The 22,566-nt window shown below is 46.9% G+C and overlaps 1 protein-coding gene across 5 annotated transcripts in view; it reads right to left on the bottom strand.

Annotated features, from left to right (window-relative positions):
- The window catches only part of LOC119450917 (serine/threonine-protein kinase tricornered), a 104,980-nt gene that overhangs the window by 11,197 nt on the left and 71,217 nt on the right, over positions 1-22,566 (bottom strand). For all 5 annotated transcript variants that reach the window (XM_037714386.2, XM_037714384.2, XM_037714383.2 and 2 more), the window contains exons 4-8: positions 21,452-21,575; positions 15,562-15,716; positions 8,870-8,972; positions 6,066-6,127; positions 5,153-5,270 (exon numbers count right to left, since the gene is read on the bottom strand). In XM_037714386.2, the coding sequence (XP_037570314.1) occupies positions 5,153-5,270; positions 6,066-6,127; positions 8,870-8,972; positions 15,562-15,716; positions 21,452-21,575 (562 nt within the window). The remainder of the gene's footprint in view (positions 1-5,152; positions 5,271-6,065; positions 6,128-8,869; positions 8,973-15,561; positions 15,717-21,451; positions 21,576-22,566) is intronic.

The raw sequence follows: 22,566 nt of genomic DNA on the forward strand, positions 1-22,566 counted from the left end.
AAGTGCCGCCACAAGCAAGTGAAATTACTGCTGGTTGATGAGCTTATCAAACTCTCTGCACAATGCTGATGTGAAAGGAGCCTCTTCAGAAGCTTTCGTTGTTGAGGACATATCGGAGTTCCACGGTGTTGGAATTTTAAAGCACAGCTTTATATGGCTAGTCAAAACAAAAAAGCGTCTGTTAGTCGCCTGTCCACAGAAAACTATCATCATCAGCAATTGGCTCGAGCGTTCTTGCGTAGCTGGCTCATTGGTGCCCCTCAGGTTGCGCTTGTGCTCATGCTCGGCACGCCCTCGTGCCACTGCTCCCGCGTTCGTCGTCATCGTCTTATTTCACAGCTAGCTGGCTGCATTGCCGCTCATCATTCCAGCGTAGAATTTCACTTCTCTTCTGTCATCCTAATGGGGAGGGTGCATTTACGGGGTATGAGCCATTGCTTAAGGAGGTATCAGTCATTCATTGTCTTACGTAACGGACAGATTGAATTTTAAAGCAATTTAATTTCGAAGAATCGCAAGCGGCAATGGCAGGCGAATGCTGCTAACCACGCCGCCTAGCAAACTCGAGACATGGAATGCAAGCAACAATGGCGGACTGCGGGCATACTGTCAGTGACGTCGTTCTCTCCATCAGAGTAGAACGTGTGTGTAACCTGATTAAGAAACTCAAAGACGTAACCAATAATTGAGAAATACGTCAATGAACCGTCGGGATTAACCCAGCGATAAACACCGGGGCCGCATATTTCAGCTTCGTTGGATAACCATCTGTACAGAGTGCTTGGGTGGAGATTTTTTTTTCCTCCTTCTTCTAAAGCCAGGTTTTTAATCCAGTTTGCCATTGAAGCATCCTGGTAGTACTCAGCTATGCAAGAACGAGGGTCCTCTTTAGGAACACTGCCAGACTTACTCCTTGATCAAATTTGTAGTTTGGAAACTCTGTCTTCTAGGCACTTAGCCAAATTAGTAGCTGACACAGAGGTTTCCGCTGGGCGACTGATATTGTTCAGACGCACGAAGAGGCAGCACAGTACTTGAGCTGATAGTGTCTGGGAGCCATATGCATCAGCAGTGCCCCTTCATACATTTGGTATGTTTCACTGCATGACAAATATGCTTTCACGCAATACATACAGCATAACATGCTGCATGCATCGCTGCATAACAGGGCTGTACTGCGGCGAAGCTGGCTTAAAAACCAACAACAGCAATTTTTGAGGGCTTGAATATTTTGAATAGTAAAAGTGTCTTTCGAATGAAATCGAATATTAGCACACCTCTACTTATAGGTCATGCACTTATAGTGCATCGCCATATAGTGCATATATAGTGCATATAGGTCATGCACTTATAGTGCATGACCGGATATATAATGCAGTCTTTTCTGATACCCGTTTATCCTCCCATAGAACTCAATGTGTACGCATACTGCTTATAGTGCAGCTGCGTGAGAGGAAATACCAGTTATAATGCAGCTGCCTGAAAATCCTGCAGTTACCTGCAAGGAAGTAAGTGTGCTTCTCAACGAGGTGCGCCAGCCAAGGGCAATATGAAGGACAAGACGAGACGCGGGGAGTGAACAAACAAGGAACAGAGGAAGAAACAAAAAAAAGTGGCGGCAGTGTGTTGGCGCAGCAGGTAGATGGGGGGTTGCCTAGGCGATTGAGATGTCTTTTGCTCCAGCCGCTTGTCGGCTGCATGCTCCCCGCATCGAACGTGTCCACACTGTCACTCTTTGGCCTTTCAGATTACGTGCAGAAAGTAAATACAGTCGCCAACTGATCTTTTTTGGGCACAGATGTGGTAAAAAAAAAAAGTCTGAATTGTTGGGCAGGCCGAAAAAACTAATTTCAACGGTAAAATCAATTTGTTACTTGTGACAACTCTAGCACTGCAAAGAAATCGGTCGAGACCATGAGTGTGTTTTGCATGCGCATGATGTGCGTCATTGCAAAGTGCACATATTGCGCGTGGGGCCTTGACTATTGCGCGTGGGGCCAACGCTGTCAGTTCATCAGTTTGGAACGTTCTTTGCATGTGAACTTTCACTGCTCCTACCAGTACGCACACACAAACTTTTGCTATATGCGGCTGCGGTATGAGCCGGCTAATTGCCCGCGAACCCTGCTTCATGTGCGCTGCCGCCAGTGTAGCCTGTGCACAGGATCTCGCACCAAATCGACGTGTACATTCGTCTATGGCTACAAACATATATCAAGAGCAAGCTTCCCGTGACGGCATGCCGCTCGACACCCTCACCTGCTAGGCCTAACCAAGTGGCGCACCGATGGGGGGAGGAGTTTCAGGGGTTCCAACACCCCCCCCCCCTCCCAATACAGAGTTTAGTGCTCTATCCACGTTATTACTGACATTCCCGAGTTCTCCCACCTCCATCAGTCATAAGTAGCCTCCTCAGACACTGCCACCCCTCACTGCTGCCACGACCATAGGTAAGAGGCTATAGGTAAGAGCTTCAACGGATGACCACGTGCACTGCTCTGCATACCGGCTTCTTGGCGTTATCAAGCTCTTTCAAGACCGAGTAAAACGCTGAAGAAATAAACATCGTCATCATCCTTGGTGTCGTTACTAATATAATTATTAGGCATTTTATTTGCTGTTTCACTCCTCTCGCTAAAGCAAGGAAACTGCATATTATGCAAAGTGCTTGCACCCCCCCACCACAATTCACCCCCCCCCCCTGGTAGAGATCCTGGGTGCGCTATTGGCCTAACCAGTGCCGTCTTGTTGGCGGCCAAAGTTGAGGTTGGGTGTAGAGACGATGAAATGCTCCGCAGCGGCTGTATGGCACTTGGAAAAATGGAGGAACCACCTCGCTAACGAAAGTGATGGCACATTCTGGTCGTATGCTTCCATGCAGCTGCTCGGTCTCCGTGTTTTGCACATACATGCCATTGAAAAAAGTTTTGGTTATGGTGCGGTGCCACTTATAATGTAACTGCATATACAGTTAAACCTGCTTATAACGAACCTCCATATAACGAATTCCTGGATATAACGAAGTTTTTCTATTCCCCGCCGTTCACCATTGAAGCACATGTATTTGAGACCTCTACGTAACGAAGTCGCAACAACCTAGAGATTTCGCCCCAAATTTTGTCATTTTTGCACGAGCAGCAACCGGAAGCACCTTCTCCGCCGTGACGAAATGCGAAGCGAGCGCACGTGTGCGTGCGTGAGGCGGGCCTGCATCCCTCGACCCGGCGATATTGCCACCACGGGCGTGACCTTTCCCCCTCCCTTCATTCAAACCTGATCCTGCCGCTTGCTGCAGCTGGTCTAGCCTGCCAAGCCGGCACTGTCTCCTTTTCCAGTTGATGTTGCCGACGCGCTGGTACACGCTGTGGCACATCAGACTCAATGAGCACGGACACGCGCTGTCAAACGCTGGCGGCGTGTGGAAGCGCCGCTGGAGAAGCGAGCGAAGTGACCTTCATGCTATTGTCTATAGCTTCAACGCAAACTGAGCGCCGAGAACACACAGCACGCAGAAAGCTATGAGCCGCCGACGCACTTACAGTGCTAGACTCTGCCCCAACACATATCGCTTCCAAGATACGGCGCGCTGCCATGCAGTACGCAGTTGATGCCAGGGTACAGTACAACGCCGCCACGCTATCCCTCCCCCCTCGCCGGTGCCTCGAGAGCAACGGAAGAAGGCGTGCTTTCTCCCTGCTTTTCTTCCGTGCGCGAGATTTAGACGCGGTCGTCGGCTTTCTTCGCACGCTTTCACTCGCACATACAGCATACGGCACGCAGTGACTGCGTTATCGCCCTTGGACTTTATACCGAATATCTATGAGCTAAAACCAATTTTAGGGCCACAATGCGTCACAGACACCATCTTTATAGTGTCACTAAGTAGTGACGCGGAAGTAAACAGTCGAAAAACTGTGTATGACGAAACTGATTCTTTATTGGGCGAACCTGTGCCCAGAAAAGAAAGCTACACTCAAAGCACAACGATAGCGGCGAACACAGTCGGCGATCGTTGAAATCTGATCAGCGGCGAAACGCGTCGGCTTTTATCCGCAAGTCATCGAAGGTTCCAGATTAATCCCTGGTGCCCGCGTGTCTTCCAGAATGTTCTAGACAATTCTCGTCACTCATACAATCAGATCACATGAGCGTCGGTGACCACAGATGACGGATAGAAGCAGCGATAACGTTCCAAGAAGCTTCCGATGCAGGCGCAACCTGCGCCGAGCGATAACGTTTAACATTTGTTAGCCGGTGGAAAGCGGCCACCGGTGAAAGATAAACATGTACACGTGTCATTAGCAAACACGGATCTGAAGGGCCATACTTTTGCTGGCGGAAACCGAAAATACGTCATAGTTGTCGCCCCCGGCACTTTGAGTGGCCAATGCCATCGTCAAGCCACCAAGCCAAGCGACATGAGAAGTCAAAATGGCCGCTCGGGCTGGCGCGGGGTGGCAGTTCGCAATGTGTGATGCGGGAATGGTCCCACAGTTGCGACGCAACAGCAGGGTTACCAATGCATTGGGTTCTATGGGAGCTGTGCTGGGACCGGCCGAAAATGACGTAACAGCCGGGAAAATGCAGCCCCCGGGAACGTAACAGCGGGGTTCTGCTGTAACACTATATGACGCTATGACGCCATCATGACGCTCGCTCTTCGTTTCCGATGCCTCGCGCTTGTGCGAAACGACATGCATCTGGTACCTGGTGTGACATTCTAAGAATGAGTGCTTCGACGAAAACGGAAAACGGGTGCGCGTTACAATTGAGGGCGCGTTAGAATCGAGTAAATACGGTAAGCGTTTCTTTTTCGAATTTTCGTGCCGAACCTGCATATAATGAAATCCTCTTTATAACGAAGTTTTTCGGGAATTTGTCAATTTCATTATATTCAGGTTTAACTGTAGTGCAGAACCAGCTGTAACGTGGCCTGTTCTGACTCCCATTTACCCTCCCATAGAACTCCATGTACATGCATGCCACTTATAGTGTAGCCACGCGAGATGAAATCGTGGTTATAATGCAGCTTCTGCAGGAATATCCCGCAGACAAGAGTGGTAGCGAGCGCACTCCTCAATGAGATAGGCAGTTTCTTGATGCCTTCTTCGATTCCAGCAACCTGCGAGCGCAAAGGCCATGAAGGACATACCTATGAGCATCTCGTACATGATGACGCCCAGGGACCACCAGTCGCAGGAGCTGCTGTAGCCCGTCTGCAGGAACACCTCGGGCGCAATGTAGTCGGGTGTGCCCACTGTGGAGTATGCCTGCAATGTTCCATTTCAATGTTGCCGCTATTGCCACCACATACACCTCTGTGCACGGAAGCACCTACATCACGGAGGCCAGAAGGCGGCCTTCCCTGCTGCCACCGTGCTGCCTACACGGCAAGACCTAGAGGTGACACCTGTCAACATGGTCACTCCACTTTCAAGACAAAATAATATTTTTTTCAAAATGGTGCTGCGCAAGGTTCCTTGTTCTCGAGCACAAAAAAAGATCGCATATTGGGTGTGCCAGTGCGCATCGTTTTATGCATATATACAAGACGCACCGACGCAAGTCTTTGAACAAAACTGCGTCTTATACACTGAGAAACATGGTATTTTGTATCATGTTTCTTTTCACATCTCCCTTTTGGTTTTATTGCTGTTTCATTTACTGTTTTGTGTCATTGATATTTTGGATGCACCAGGATATTGGGTTCTGTGGATTACTTTTATCAAGAGGAATGTCCGATAGCCTTCTTCCTAGCCTACTGCATATGATAGGTAAATCTTAGTTAGCCCTAAGGTCAAGCTTAAGGATGCCATGCTCTCAATGCTATCCACAATTGCTTACATGTGCAAAGTGACACATTAATTTGCTGGTGCGTGCATTTGCTTTTCATCACTGTGGAACAACGGTGTCTGTCAGCAGACGGCAACATGGTCAGAATGCAATGGTGGCTACCTTAATGTTTGACTACTTCCAATTATACGAATTTCTATTGAAGCATGTGCCCTGCATTCCTGGCAACACAGCAAGCCACAGCCTGACCACGAGGCAACATACAAACGCACCAGTTGGCGTCGGTTCTTCTTCCAACTCTCAGCTCGCCGTTTGGAGTCCATCGGGTTTGATGCTGCAAACGAAGTCAACAACGACACACATTAGACAACTGGACTTACACGCTTGCTTGGAGCAATTCTAGTGCATATAAGCCACACTATAAACAGGCCAAGCATTAAAATAATCTGGCTGAGAGCAAGTGAAGCCTCTTATGTTAACACAGTTTGTAGGAGGTACGCATGCCTGGCTTTAAGTTCTAGCCAGTTGCTGCAATTTACTGGCATGCCATTTCTGTGCTGAAAATCCTAACAAGACACTCGAGCAACAGAAAGCTGAATCATAACGTCACATGTACAGTTAAACCTGCTTATAACGAACCTCCATATAACGGATTCCTGGATATAACAAAGTTTTTCTATTCCCCGCCATTACTCCATAGAAGCACATGTATTTGAGACCTCTACGTAACGAAGTAGCAGCAGGAGACCCCCTCGATATAACGAATTTCCCCCTCCGACAACCTAGAGATTTCGCTCCAAATATTGTCATTTTTGCGCGAGCGGCAACCGGAAGCACCTTGTCCGTCGCGACGGAATGCGAAGCGAACGCACATGTGTGTGCGTGCGTGTGCGAGCCGGGCCTGCATCCCTCGACCCGGCGATCTTGCCGCCGCGGGCGTGACCTTTCCCCCTCCCTTCATTCAAACCTGATCCTGCCGCTTGTTGCAGCTGGCCTAGCCCGCCAAGCCGGCACTCTCTCCTTTTCCAGTTGATGTTGCCGACGCGCTGGTACACGCTGTGACACATCACACTGACATGAAAAGTCAAAATGGCCGCTCGGGCCAGCGCGGGGTGGCAGTTCGCAATGTACGATGCGGGAACAGTCCCACAGTTGCGACGCAACAGCGGGGTTACCAATGCATTGGGTTCTATGGGAGCTGTGCCGGGACCGGCCGAAAACGAACAGCCGGGAAAACACAGCCCCCGGGAACGTAACAGCGGGGTTCTACTGTAACAGTATACGACGCTACGACGCCATCGTGACACTCGCTCTTCGTTTCCGATGCCTCGCGCTTGTGCGAAACGACAAGCGTCCACGCATCCGGTACCTGGTGTGACATTCCAAGGATGAGTGCTTCGATCAGAACGGAAAACGGGTGCGCGTTACAATTGAGGGCGCGTTAGAATCGAGTAAATACGGTAAGCGTCTCTTTTTCGAATTTTCGTGCCGAACCTGCATATAACGAAATCCTCTTTATAACGAAGTTTTTCGGGAATTTGTCAATTTCGTTACATCCAGGTTTAACTGTAATGTACAACAAAGCCCTGTCGGACGTCAATATCTCTCACTCTGAAACCACCCCTCTCAATACCATTTCGAGCAAGGCCCAGAACTCAAGAAATCTGTGCAGCTGTATCCATAGCACAAATTGCGATCCAAATCTTTGTAGCACCAGCGGTTTTACAGGCTGCCATAAGATGCAAGAATGTTTGCCTTCAGAGGTAAAAGGCGTACAGCAAGAAAATGCTACACAGATTCAAAGGCTTTCTTCACACCAGACGCACATTTCAGTTTTTTGTAACAAGCCCTGTAGCAACTATAGCATAACAGGCTAATTAACAAATTGTTGCTGCCAACAGACTAAAACATGAGTGAAACAGAAAGCAAGCATAGTGCTACAAAGTAAAATGAATACATGGTGCAATTTGTTGCACTCTTATGCTGCAAGGCCGCACAAAATGAGCATCATGTTTCACTCTGGTGTCGCCCACCAGTTCATTCTGGTGTTGCCCAACAGCTCGATTTCGGTTTGGTTTCCCGTCGCCATCTTAAAACACTATGCAATAGAAAAACAAAACAAAGCAAGTCTTGGGCCGCTAGGACCCGTACCCACTCGACGCGCATAGACATCTCGCACCGCAACGATTCTCACGGAGTGGGCAGGGTAAAACTTCCTGCCAAAATGCCCCGCCCAAAGAAGCTGCTGACCCAGTCCAAATTCAAGAAGCACGAACGTAAGCTTGCTGAAGCCAAAAAATGACAACACCCGTCTCGGGCCGCTCAAGTCCCATCAGCTCGGCGTGTGTCGGTGTCACGTGCTGCACCGATTCGCACAATGCTTCACGTTACCTAGATGTCGAAGGCAGTTCAGTGCACTAAATTTTATGTGACATTACATTGTATGAGTTCCCGGTTAGCATGTTTTTTATTGCATGTTTTCCTTTCCAAAAACGTATGGGCAAGGTTCTACTTACAAACACCATGTTAACGTACGTTACTTGTAAAGTTTAATGTACATAACGTTTACAAGTAGACTAATAAATACCGTTAGTACACTAATAAATACTGTTGTCAAACAGGCTGGCACCCGTGGCTCTCACTTCGGTGCAAAGTGTGCTGATGACTGTACTCTCGCTATCGTATATCGCCAGCAAACGGTGCATTAAACATTTGCTACCTCTCAACTCAGCTGAATTGCAAGGTATGAGTGGCTTGTGCACCCAATTTCCGAGATCATCCTGCGATTCTGGTGTCCATGGGCCTGACGAGACGCGTTAACATAGAAATGGCAAGGGGTGCGACGATGGATTGTCTTGGCTTGGACAGGTACAACATGGGACACAAGGCACTGCATAGTCCGCTAAAGTTGTCTTTTTGTTTGCGCTCTCCTATGTTAAACTAAGCATCTTCAAGGGAAGTACATAGCTTGCGTTTAGCATACCTAAGGTGTCGAACACTATTTCTAAGACTGTTTAATAATGCATCTATGTTTTCACACAAAAAAAACAAAAAAAAACGCTATGCAAGCACTCACTGAAATCCGACGGCTTGGCCTGCGACAGATCCCGGTAGAATTCTGTCCGGTGGGACTTCTTTAAACCCGTACAGAGGCCAAAGTCCGAAAGCTTTATGTGCCCCTGAAATGCACACGAGAAAGGAGTAAGCAACCACGGCGCCATACACAGGACAAAGTTAACGCCATTTCAAGAGCATCAAAATCCCAGCCAAGTGTTTGGCTATCATTACAGTAAAAGCTCGATGATACGAATCTCACGGGGTCACGAAAAATATTCGTATTAGCCGAAATTCGTATCACCGAAACACAATTAAATCTACTGTCGAATCTCGATAATTCGAACTCGAAGGGGCCCGAAAATTTGTTCGAATTAAAAGGACTATTTTTGAAGTATTCGTGCACCATAGCACGATGCACGAACGGTGCGAGTCGTGAAATATCGCGGCGCGCAAGCGCATAGCAAGCGCGGGCCACGAAACTGCCCACGCCGGCTAACGGTCGCTTCCCGATAACGACAGAAAACGAAGCTTCAGGGAGCGAGCGGGCGGCGCCGGCACACGGGTGCGCGCGGAGACCGTCGAAGGTGAGGGAGGAGGGCGGCTGGGAAGCGGATTTGGCCGCGTCAACTCCGCCGCTTCGGTGGCTCCCCTCGCCCTCCCTCTCAACTCCCTCGTAGCTCTCTCACCTTCGACTCCGTGCGCACATCTCCGTGCGCGCCCGCCGCCGTGCTGGCGATTTTAGCCGCCCCCTAAAGTTTCGTTTTCTGCCGTTATCGGGAAGTGGGCGTGGCAGTTTCGTTGGCCCGACTGTGCCTCCGCCGCTGCTTCCCTCTGCGCTGCTGCCGCAGCGTGCAAGGTCAACATGTGACTAGAAAATAGAGGAGAAGGGTTCACTGCCATTTTATCCGCGTGGCTGAGACGTCGGCACTAGTGTGTGCTAGAATACGGTTGTCTAGAACACTCTAGTCGGCACGTACACGCTTGTTCCGGCGCGATGCAGAAACGGCGACCTTGCAATTTGAGAGAGGGGGAAATTTCCGCCGCGGGTTATTTTTTTCCCCTGTTCCTTCGCGCTCCTTGCTCCTTCGCGCGCGGCATTGAGGGGTCTCTCCTGAGCTTTTGCTCTACGGCGGTGTCGGAGCAATGCCGGTCGGAGGCGCCGCCGCGTAATTTGGCGCGCTGCTAAGAGCATTGTCGGTGCGCGGTATGTTCGAAATAAGCGTGTTCGAATTAACGAGATTCGACTGTAGCTAAATTAAAGAGTCAGAGGTGAACTCACTCAGGCACATGTACGTAAAAAGCATTTATTTCTTGAAGCGCCACCGCTTCAAACTCTTCGCGCCCAGTCGCGGAGTCCGCGCTGTCCGGCGCCGCGCCTCCGCACCAAAAGAGAAGGAGAGAAAGCGCGTGACTGCGCGCTGTTCTCTTTCGCGGCCGTCGGTGGGGCGGCGTTTATTCGTATCAACCGACGCAGGCTGAAAATCGATTCGTAACAACCGTTCTCTAGCACGTTGCCAAGTAATGGGGCTCGGCCGGGACCACAGAAAAATTCGTATCATCCGGAAATTCGTATTAGCCGTGATCGTATCATCGAGCTTTTACTGTATTCTAAATTAGAACACTGTGTGAGCCTTGCATGCACCCCAAAGCAAGAGCAGCAATAGTACATCAGAAAATAGTACCTCGAAGTAGTAGGAGCATATCAGTAAATAAATAGAAAAAAAGAAAATGAAAATGGAGGAAAAGACAACCTGGCACCAATGAGAGCTGTACCTATGGTTGAATGTTCCATATCTACTGCTACCAGTATCAGTGGCACTGGCTAACACTCCCAGGTCTAAATCTAGCACACACGCACGCACACACATTCAAGAAAGTGTATGAGAGGTTGCAGGTTGAACTCCCCCCCCCCCCCCCCCCTCCAGCAGCAACCTGACTTTTTCTTTTGCTGTCACTTCTCTTTTCTTACATATGAATCAAACACGATCCTTCCTTATATGCTTTCCTTGACATCACTGTTTTTTGGCTTCACACAGTTCTCAAATTTAGCATCACACTGACCCCTTCACTTCACTGAGTGGGACTGAGTAGTACAATAACCACCCAAGTGCTTATTCAAGCATTAGTACAGAGACAATGAATTTTGCTTCTTTTATCAAAGAAATGCATTTTGAATGGTGTTCATAGAAACTGTTTGTACAACAAAACCGTTGCAGAACCTATGGCACTTGCTGTGCAACGCACAAATACAATAGCAGCTTCCGGTGAAAGCTGAGCATTGGAAGGGACGCAACACAGTTCTTGAATGTCACTAGACTTCATGTGGCAACCTCTGAATTAGAGATGGGTCACTCAGGAGCGAGCCGGATCTTGTGAGCGGCTCTTTTTAAAGAGCGAGTGAGCGGTCGTTCAGTAAAAATGAGCGGCGGTTCTTTTGGAGAAAGGGAGCCGGTTCTCTCGCGTTCAGAGAGCCGTGCCGATGCGTTCCGTCAGAGCCGCTTCTTCTGCTGGGTGCGACTTCCGCACCATCTATTAGCGGTACGAGAAAGCAACTGCCCTCCCGCTCTTCCTCGCATGAGTCGCCTTCACCCCCTCGCCTTCGGCTGAAGAACGAAAGAACCCCCGCTCACTCACTGAACCACGGCTCCCTCGCTCTTCAATAGATCCTGCTCGCTCCTGAGCGCGCCACTCTTTTCGCCACGGCTCCCTCGCTCTTCAAAAGATCCGGCTCGCTCTTGAGCGCTCAGGAGCACGCCGCTCATTTGAAGAGCGAGGGAAAGCTGCGGCTGTGGTTCAGTAAGTGAGCGGCGGTTCTTTCGGAGAGCCGGCTGGGCTCCCTCTCGTTCAGTGAGCGTGAGGAACCGTTCCTAGAAAGCGCTCAAGAACGAGCCGGATCTTTTGAGCCGCGCTTTTGAAGAGCGATTGAGCCGTGGTTCAGTGTGTGAGCGGCGTTTCTTTCGGAGTAAGGAAGCCGGTTCGCTCTCCTTGAATGAGCCGTGCCGAACCGTTCCGTCAGAGCTGGGTCTTCTGCTGGGTTTCGAGGTTTCGATTTCTGACCGACGAATGGTGGCTGGTGGGGGCAGACTCGCGCTACTGGTACTCGCTCGCAGTGTGTGGTGTGAGCAGCAGTCCCTTTGGTTTTTTGTGTGTCCTATGGTGTGGCAACCGATGCCACCGAGGGGAGAAGTAAAGAAGTCTTAATTGGCAAAGGATGGTACCGTTCGTTGCCTGCTGCTGTTCGAACGATGTGTCACGACTCTCACCGATCGCACATCATGCGCTGGTCCAATAACATTTCGAAGATGGTCTTCCGTGTCTTTAACGACAACAGGTGAATGTACAGTTTACGTCCTGGTCTTCATTTGTGCTAATTAGTGTAGTCATGAAAATGTCGCCTATGACATCCACTTCATTGCATTTTCTGAGCGTGTATCATTAGCACTTCATTAAAACGAGGCCAAATGATCTGTTTTGTTGTAATAGAACTTCATTTCTTTTTTTTCTTCTTTTTTGTCCTGGCGTATGATGGCATGATCGCCAGTATCGCGCATGCACTCAAGAGAAAAAAAAACGAAAGGTACCTGCGGCAGTTTGTGGATCTTTCGTATGATTTTTGTATATACTTCAAGAAATGATTTCTATATTCAATTTGCATGGCGTTACAGATTACACATATTATAGTGAACGTACGTATGTTAATAAATGAATAAAGTTGAAACATAATGTACAATCATTTTGTGTTCTTAGCTTGACAAAAGTTGATTTTAAACTACCACAAAAACGGACAAGCTTCTGTAGTGACGATGAAATTACATTTTTTTTTTAAAGTACGTCGCATTCTGCCTCTCACAGTATCCTAAGCATTTTATCCCCAATATCAGAAAAGAAAGTTTCATTACAACTAAAAATTCACGCTTTTAATATATGTAAAAATATTCTGTAAACATAGCGAAAATACCAATAACACGGTTATTAAATTATGCATATATCGTTTTTTTTTCAAAGCCAGATAACTATAGAATATGCATAACACAGGTTACACGTTTAAGTGAACCGGTGAGCCGTTCAAATGAACTGGTTCATTTCAGTGAGCTGAGCCGTTCCGAGCCGCTCACTGAAGTGAGCCGTTTTGCCCATCTCTACTCTTTGCCCAGCGTCACTTGGCACTGATGTGCCAAGTGACGCTGAACACACACGTTTGACACATGCACATGACAGGAGCAGGTAGAAACGTCGAGGCACTGCTTAAAACTAACAGTCATTTAATAACATACACACAAATGTTTAAAAAAAAGGCCAGGATCCACTCAGCCATGCACTCAAGCACATGCTTTTATGCATGCCCCCATTTATTTATGCCAGAATCTTGGTTTTTGCACAGGCAGTGAGCCACACCAGAGGTTGTTGTCCAAGTTCATCATATCATCAGTTGCACCAGTTCCTTTGTAGTGACTATTTCCTCGTAGGGCTTGTGACACATTATGCTTGAGAGCACGGCAGTGGTCATGATAATGATGGCTGGTGAGACCGAGGTTGAAGCTTGGGGGTGCAAGAGAGTGCCCTACAGCTTCTGTCTTTGCTCTCTGTGGCACAAATGCGCTAGCCTGACAATGTTTCTTTAGAGCAATTGCCACACTGACAGCCAAAGCCAATGAACTGCCATGCGTAAGAACAGGGTCCACATTGCCAAAACGGAAGTATTGTTTGCTGAAAAGCTAATCGTAGATTGGGCAGAAGTGAATATACGCTGTACAAGTTTAGAAATGTTGCTAATAGATGGCCATTTCATGAGTGGTTCGATTTTTTTAATTTTTAGTCAATATTTGTAGAATGTTTACGCACGCATTCCCGACACCTAAGCACCTTCGACCAGCGCAGTGGCCACATCTCCCACTTCAGATTCGGCTAAACCCTCGCAAACATAATCCATCATGGCAATGCGAAGTCTGCAGAGCAAAATGAAAAAAAAAAAAAAAAAAAAATACAGCAACACCAGATGATGGCGCACGTGAAAAGCGCAATGCTGCTCTCCACATGTATGAGTGCATCAGGCTTTTCCACACAAAAATGAACCTGTGTCTGGCAGTTACTGTTCTCAACAGAAAAGTGCTTCATAGATAAAAGTGCTTCATATAGTAAATAAACTTCTTTGTTCGCATTTTCAATGCCTATTATTATAGAACATTAACGAACGCGACAATGTAAGTTCGACTAGCACATGTCCGGGGCACGAATAATCGGGACAGAGGGCAATGTGGCCTGCAGAATATTTGGTAGCCAATGGGTTAAAATGTTGCACATTCACAATAAACATATTTCACTGCATAGCTTCCAGTGTGTAAGTAGATTCTGACACTGTTTTGCATAAACGTGTAGTTTTGCACAAAACCAAAAACGACTTCGAAATGGGACGGGACACAAGCCACATAGTCTTGGGGTCCCATTTTGAAGTCCTTCTTGTTTTTTTGCAAAACAGCACGTTTACCCAAAACAATGTATAGCCAACTGGCCCCCCAATTGCAGCTTCACTAAGTTACAACACTTTCACGTAACCGTCTCAATAAGTCTAGGTGATGTGAACAACAGTCGCCATGAGTAACTATATTTGTATTTTAGACAATATTTATCCTGGGTAATGTTCTGAAAGCCATCAAATTGTTGCTGTACAACAAACTTAATGTGAGAAATTAGCTTTAAAAATATTTAAGTAAAGCAAGGTCAAAGTTTCGGCAAATCTATATGGTGCCATCATTTCCATGCTGACTAACAGCCAAACCAGTTGTAAACTTCCGACGTATTGTCAGATGCCCCTCTAGTATTCGGAGTATCAAATTATGAAAATGAGGACAGCCACTGATGTAGTTCGCAGGCCATTGCATAATACATGTGGAGGTCTCTGACCAACAGTGAACTTTGTTGCACTTTGTTTTCTACCAAAGAACAACATATCAGCCAACACTCCTTAAAGCGGGTACAAATCAAGTTCTTAACCCTTTAACACGTACAGTGACTTTTGGCACCGAGACAAAAAAAGACCATCTATGCAAGTTTCCCAATAGGTGCTATGACACAGTCGAATGGCAGGCTATCAAAGGCTTGGCCTGTCTTGAATGTGGTTTGTTCTAAAACATGGTCATGGCTATCTAAATATAGAGCTTTCTTGGAAACAAGTCTGCATGGCAAGTCTTGGTCATCCCACAATACATAGTACACAATGTATGCTGATTTAAATTATGACAAGAAAGCAACACAGAGACCTAATAAACTGAAACCAGTGCACCATGATTGGGGACCTTTTCATTCATTGCCTAAATCTGGTGACTGCCCGGTGGTGCTGTTGACATTTTGAATAAACGTCCCAGTGCAAGCACTTGTGCTTTAATAGCAAATTCCGACATCAAAATGCAGCAAGAACAGCATCTCGCATGTTGTTCCCGTGCAGGTTAAGCCATTCCGACAAATGAAATATTTATCACCAGAGGTGTTTTCATGCTGCCATGACTCTGAGCGAACAATCGTTATCTGAAGCCGACATTTCCCAGCATTTCTACTCATGCAACAGCCCCGAAGCACTGCTTTTTTTCCCCCCTCTCGATAATCCAAAGGAACTGCACCGAACGACCCTCTCATTTCCCACTGTCCTCGTGCATGAGGCGAGCACAAACATGGCCACCCCAAACCCTCCCCCCCATCCTTGGATCCCCTCCTCACCCTAGCGTCCAGCAGTAGGTTGTCAGGCTTGATGTCACGGTGGATGAAGCCCAACTTGTGGATGGAGTCGATGGCCAGTGCCGTCTCTGCTATGTAGAACTGGGTGCACTCTTCCGACAGGGTGTCCTTCTTCATCAGCAGTGTCATCATGTCCCCTGCAGATGCAAGAAACCACCAACCCTTACAAACCACACTCACACAAATTCAAGTTTTCATTTGCATACACGGCTGGAGCATAGTATTTTCTTGGGCACATCAAGCTAAGCACTGCACTAGCAGATTCTGCCCTGGGCACAAGAAGAATTATACAGTCCCCAGGGCCACGATTTTGTAGCGATGCCTTACGACTTATTCTATACTAGTCTTATCGCCCACCGCTCAAGGCCGGCTGATCCCGTTGATAACGCGAGAGGACCGTCACTCTAACCACTGACAAAGTGCAATATGCGCGAAAAGGCATTATTACCGGAAAGGCATTGCTACAAAATACCAGCCCAGCAGAGCGCTACTCAAGTTAGGGTGTCTCTCAGACTCCTCCGTTACAGCTCCATTACATTACACCTCCACTGCAGGATAATGACAATTAGTCTTTATTAATGAAGAAAGGATCCCCATTTGCACGTTTCACAAACTATACTTTGAATTCAATTTAGACTGGAAACTGATCATTCTGTGAACCTGCCCAATCATACAGTGTACAGTTTTTGATCAATTCAACAACTTCAAGCAATCAAATCACATTTTACCAATTCTTTTTTCCGTGTGAGAACTAGGTCTTCTCTCGTGAAAACCACAGATGCAAACTGTCCATGAGCTATCAAATTAACTGCTGCTTAGTAGTTATTAAGCAGCACCGCAGTTTGCCAGTAGCATCCAGAGTTCTCAATTCTCAAGTAACAAGTGTGCATGCTTTTGATCCAGTATTGTTGCACACACCATTTCTGGTTACAGGCATCATGAAGAGCGATTTCTATTTCATTATTAATCTCTTCGCAAGTGTTTCTGTACCTCCACAGTTCACTAATGAACACAAAATTACTTTGTTTACAGGTGGGCACTAGCAAACAGATTATACTCTTGTGCATGCACATCTTTTCTCGTGACATGCAAGAACTGATTGCACCTCATTTAGCAATCAGACAAACGATTGCTGCAATTTTCTCACTTCCTTGGTTTAGTTTGTTTTCTTACTCACAGGCTGCAAACATGGCTTTTACTTGTGGCACTTCACATGCAAGTCACATTATTGCTATGGCAGCTGTTTCAAAGCTACTTCGAAGGTAGATACATTTTAACTATATTGGTAAAGAGACACTTATTACAATGTAGCCATGTACCGAAGACAAATTTTGCCACTTTATAGTAGCCCAGAAACACTTTTTATCAAGTTGAGAAATGCATATGAAGTTAAAACAGACTATTCCAGAAATACTTTGCCGGAAAAAGTACTTCAACGAGTTCAACAGAAGCAGAGTTACTGGTAATCAAAGATCGCCTGTGATCGCCTTCGCGGTGCTCCCGCTCCTTCTTCAACATCTTGCACTACAAAGGCTACAGCAGAGCGTGGTGGTGCCCACAATGCTCCGCCTACTGAACGTCACCGCAACGCGCAGTTCAAATTTTATTTTGGATGTTCATGTAGATGGCACTACTTCCGATTTTGGCGCCTACAATGTGCCGAAATTGGAGGCTATTCTTCAAGTTATGGGAATCACACAATTTATGAGGGTCGAATGAAACGTCGTCTTTATGTTCTCTCGTGTGGGTACGTCGGCAACGCCCGCATCGGGTGAGCAATGCATGTCGTACTGTGGACTCGCATTGAAAGGATTCCTAACTTAACGAGCTTCGATCATGATGGTGACACACCTTGAAGGTGTGGAACTCGGGAAGCAGACGACCTGTTCCAGTCGAATGTTTGCGCTCAGGCATGCTCCCCATGCGCCTGGAGCCACGTCATCCACAGAGACCACTCGGAGCATGCGGTTGTCCTCAGCGAGCCGCAGCAAGCTCAGCGAACAGACTTGTTGCAGCATCTCACGGTGGCCGCAGTATCTATGCGACACTGCAGATGCAGCTACGTGCAACTGTAACGTTTACTTTGAGCACAACAGGGCTGGAGTGCACACTCGCACTCATATGTGCTCCAGCCTGGCTGTGCTACGTGGTGCGGACCGGCTTTATCCTGCGCCAGCTTGACCGACAAATACAGTGGAACCTCGTTCATAAAACATACTAACTGAACATTGTGGGAAAGCTGATGTGACGGGTGGCTCCTGTTCTCAATCCCGTGTGCCTCGCGCCTTTTCTTGTTTACAATGAATCTAGCAGCTGTAAAACGTATACGATTGCAGCCTGCAGCAGGGTACGGTGGCACGTTTGGGTTATGGCCTATTAAAAGCATGAAGTATGCTTCAAAGGCACCACACGCTCTGAACAGATAGGTGAAGATGGTTATCACAATAGGGTTGGCAGTGATAGCTGTGAATGTGGCGCGTAATGACCTGGGAGGCGATTTCCTGGTACCGGAATGAGAAACTGAGTGTGCGCCGGTGTTGTCACGTGAGACAGGCAGGCAAGTATTACAGTCAAGCTGCCGTGGCAAGTGGCTACTGTTTTTATAACACGCATCCAATATTTTTCTGTTTACAAGGCATCTAGCGGCCGGAAAACATATCCTACGATCACAGTTTGGAGATGATTGGTGCTGGCGAACGTCGGTGCCGAAAGATTGCGTTGTCCAGAAACATATGAACCGGTAAAAAATAAGCGAAACTCTATTGGGAAATTTTTTCTGTTCTTGATCACAAATGTTCGCGCCGGGAAATTGTATGTAACGGAATCGTGTCAACGAGCTTCTACTGTAGTAGCCCCATCTAAATTGCGCAGTTTGAAGCACTGTCAATAGGTCAATACGAAGCGATGTCCGCCAAAGCATCAAGCCAGGAGCGTCCAGGAGTGAGCTGGCAAGGAGATGTGTGGTGTGACCTAAAGTTTTGCGTGCAAGGCTGGTTGAGTGTTTAAAACTAATTGAAGTTAGCGACACCCGATGGCTACGACACTAATAAGCAATGTGGCTAAAGTTTAATTCCTACATTGGCGACCACGGCCGAGCATAAGCAGATAGCAAGCTTCGTCCAAAAGTACATAACTCTTATCGAAATTTGAATTCCAGATTTTTGCTTACTTCAGCCCGTTTAGTAAATTGTGTCGATAAATATACACAGTAACAGTATAAAGAAGTGCAATGGTCCAAACACCCTTTTGAATGGTGTCAGCTATAGGCCAATAGCAGCCATCTATGGGAATTTCGCATATGATGACATATGCAAAGCACCGGCAGCTTCGAAATGGGTGAGGAGAAGGCTTTGTTGGAAAAGAGTACTTGGAAAAAAAAAAAAAAAAAGGTAACCATGTTCCGCTTGTGAGCTCCATGCGTCCCGTCCCGCACGACTGCAAAATTTGGCTGAGATGCTCACAGCAGTACATGCTATCCCTGGACTGTGTTTTTATTGCGATAGTGATTATATGGACACTCCAAAGCGGATTTCCGCCATCGCCGTGAGGTTCCATATGATGTCAACGGCGATGAAATCGTCGCCGCGCGCCATGTGCTAGAGGTGCGAGTGAAAGGGCGCAAGGGACGCGCGCTTTCGCGGGAAGCGAACACACTGCAAAGAGCAAACGCGCGTTCTGCGCCGTGCTCCATGAAGGGCTACAGAATAAAGCGTCTCTTTCCTCCTTTACAATCATTATATATAGAGAGCAAACGCTACTTCTTCCGTCGCACGAAAGCCCATGGCGGGACGGGAGGGAGGGAGGGGAGGCAATGTTTAGCTGCGGCACCAAATGCCAATTTATATAAAAACGTTGTGAGGCGAGAAGGTGGTAAAGACTTCCGACAATGCTCGACGAGTTTCCAGTTTTGATCTTGTCGAAAACCTCTGAGCCGTCCCCAGAAGCACCAGCAACAGTCACCAACGCCGATGGCGTCAACAACAGTTCTGCGCGTTGCTGGTGCTGCTGCATGTCCAAGTTTATACAGCTGATAAAACTACTATCCTTACTCCGTATAGCTGTCTACTAATTTGCTATCGCAATGGATGCTTCACCTTTCGGGTGAAACTGCGAAAATTTTTTCCCTAAGCCCAAAGGGTGGTTCCGGACCCCTTTGATGTCACTCAAAAACAGAAAATTTCAAAATCTTTTCTTGAAATAAGTCATTCTTTAATTTTAGATCTGCAAGAACAAGAGAGAGAAAGAGAAAGAGAGAGGGATATAAGGAAGGCAGGGATGTTAACCAGTCAAGAGTCCGGTTGGCTACCCTACGCTGAAGAAGGAAGAAGGGGAAGAGAAAGAAAGAGAGAGAGAGGGTGGGGAGTATGGAGACATGCACGGTGTACTACAACAAACAAACAATGCTGATACTGATGTAGCCAACTTTTACAAAAGAATGTGACCCTGAATGAGTCAAGCACATTGAAAGTAACTACATAAAACAAGACAAATCAACTCAATGTTCTCTGCTTCTCCTCAACACTGAACGCAGTGATTCATGGTGCTGTTCAGATTCTAGTTACAGCAGCGACATCGGGATAACAGTACAATACAGCATTGCCCAGGTAGGCAAGTGAAAATTAAACCCTGGGTAGGGAATGACTTAAAGGGACACTAAAGAGAAACTGGAAGTTCAGTTTTAATGGTAGATTATCCTATCACGACCACAGACATACCATTCTTACTGCGAACAGAGGTTTATTAGGCTAGGTTCAGGACAACTGAAGGATAGGTTCAAATTTCCCGCACTACACGTTCGTGACGTCCTATCTGAGATTATTCCCCACCGATCTATTGTAAATAAAATGGAAAAAGAGCAGCGGAAAGAATGCAAATGACGCAACGACAGTGCATCGAGCAGACGACAGCTACTCAGCCCGTGAGCTTGCCTCAGCCAATGAGCGCTGCCGAAACAGCCGGAGCCAGCGTTTATTGGCTGGAGATTCAGAATAAGGCGACGGCAGCGCCGCCACAATTTCAACCTTGCCAAGGCGTCTGCTGGACCCACTCTCCCATTCTAGTACACTCTACCGACATCCTGCGCCACTGTTTAATTGAACTGCTTCGCGAGTTGTGGGGCTGAAAAATCGGGCAGCGAGTGATTAATCCAAAATGGTTGCCATTTGACCAAAATTACTATTTCCTACTACTGACTTGGTCGCGTGCATAGAGGTTCCTACAAAAGTTACTGGAGGGTACTGTGGCACTAACGCCTTCAAGGAGCTGCAAGCGTTGCAGTTCAAACAGCCTGGGAATGATAGTTAATACATGGCCTTGCCTAAACTTTGTCTTTCTGGCTTCGAACAGGTTTGCGGCTTAGCAAACTGATCATTTCCAACAAAATATTGTGGCATAAATCAACAACTCACAGTAATTATGCACATTTGCAGAGTCTTATGGGAAGTGTTTAAAACATGGCGTTCATGGCATGTTTCTAGAATCGCTTCCAGCACATACAGTCAGCAAAAGCATGGCCTCTGAGATTGCTTTTTGTTACTAGGATGGAGATTTCACTGAGACGAAGATTAGGACACCATCTATTGCCTTATGTGTTGAGAAAAATAAGATCGCAGAAAAAAAAATTCATATAAAGTGTAGCAAATAAAGCCCGAAGTTCTGCCTGAAGCCACAAGCATGAAGACCAGAAAAATCCATGTGGACCATCGTTCCCATCCCAACTGAACGACTGCAGCACCGGAATTCCTTCTAGCAGTTTTAATAGGAAACTCTATGGTTGTGTGACCTTTGCGACGTGTGACCTCTGTGATACGAATGCATTCTAAAGCAGTCCTGTGGTCCTGTCCTGTACAGGCAAGAGTGAAGTGACACTCACCGCCAGGGAGAAATTCCATGATGAGGTACAGGTTGATGGCGTCTTGGAAACTGTAGTACATCTTCACCACCCACTGGTGGTCAGCCTCCACCAACACATCACGCTCAGCACGAACATGCGCCACCTGTGTGATGGGGGAACACATGCAACACACAGCAAGCACACAAAATGGCAGGTCGAAACTCCCTGCTACCTTGAGTCATTTACTTGACACACTTGACTATAACGAGTGCTGGGTGTGTTCGCATCGGGACTGCTGCAAGGGGTTTCCAAGTATTTTGCTTTATTTAAGGAAAACTTTTACAGAATTGCTCCCTACATCACAACCAAGTTAAGTACATGCCATTGTCTCAGAGTGAAAAAAATTTTAAATGAGACTGAGGGGAAAATGTGGCTTTTGAGATTGCATGACGTCTCACCTTTGAAAAGGTGCGAAAAAAGAACTGTTCTGTTTTTATACTTTGCGATTTCCTATAATGTTGCACAATATTGCAGTGATATCCTCTGATGTTTGCTACAGCCAAGCTTGCATATGCCAAGTTGTGAAACAAGTCATCAATGACAACCTAGCTCCCTGCCGACTCTTTTGATGTTGCAAGAGAACTTGAGGTATCTGCTTTACTGGTGTAATTTTGGAGCAACACTAAATCAATGAAAACTAAATATACTTCGCAAACTTTATATATCCACCATCAGGTGGGTCATGTGATGGCCTACATTGAAAGCATGTGTATCAGCTCAGCTGGTGTTTAGACATTCGAGGTTAAGTTTTGTGACATTTATTAGCCATGCCATTGCCTTTGAAAATTTTGAAACTTATTTCTATTTCTTCCTTCTTTTACTGTGCTGATTCTTAGCGGATGCTTTAAGCAGAGGCCAATAAAAACACGATGCTACCTGTATTAAAGGAGCATTAAGAGTTCTTGTGAAGATTTAATCCCGTATGAAAGCCTCATTGTGATCAATCATAAAAATATTTTGGGCCATGCCATGGTCAAAATAAGCTAAAGCATCTCAGCCTTGGCAAATCGTTGGTGTCATAGCACCAATTAAGAAACTTGCCAGTTGCATAGATGGTGCATAGATGGTGGCGTGCCTGATTTCCCTTAAGGTCG

This window comes from Dermacentor silvarum, chromosome 4, assembly GCF_013339745.2.
Source record: "Dermacentor silvarum isolate Dsil-2018 chromosome 4, BIME_Dsil_1.4, whole genome shotgun sequence".
Lineage (NCBI taxonomy): Eukaryota > Metazoa > Arthropoda > Arachnida > Ixodida > Ixodidae > Dermacentor > Dermacentor silvarum.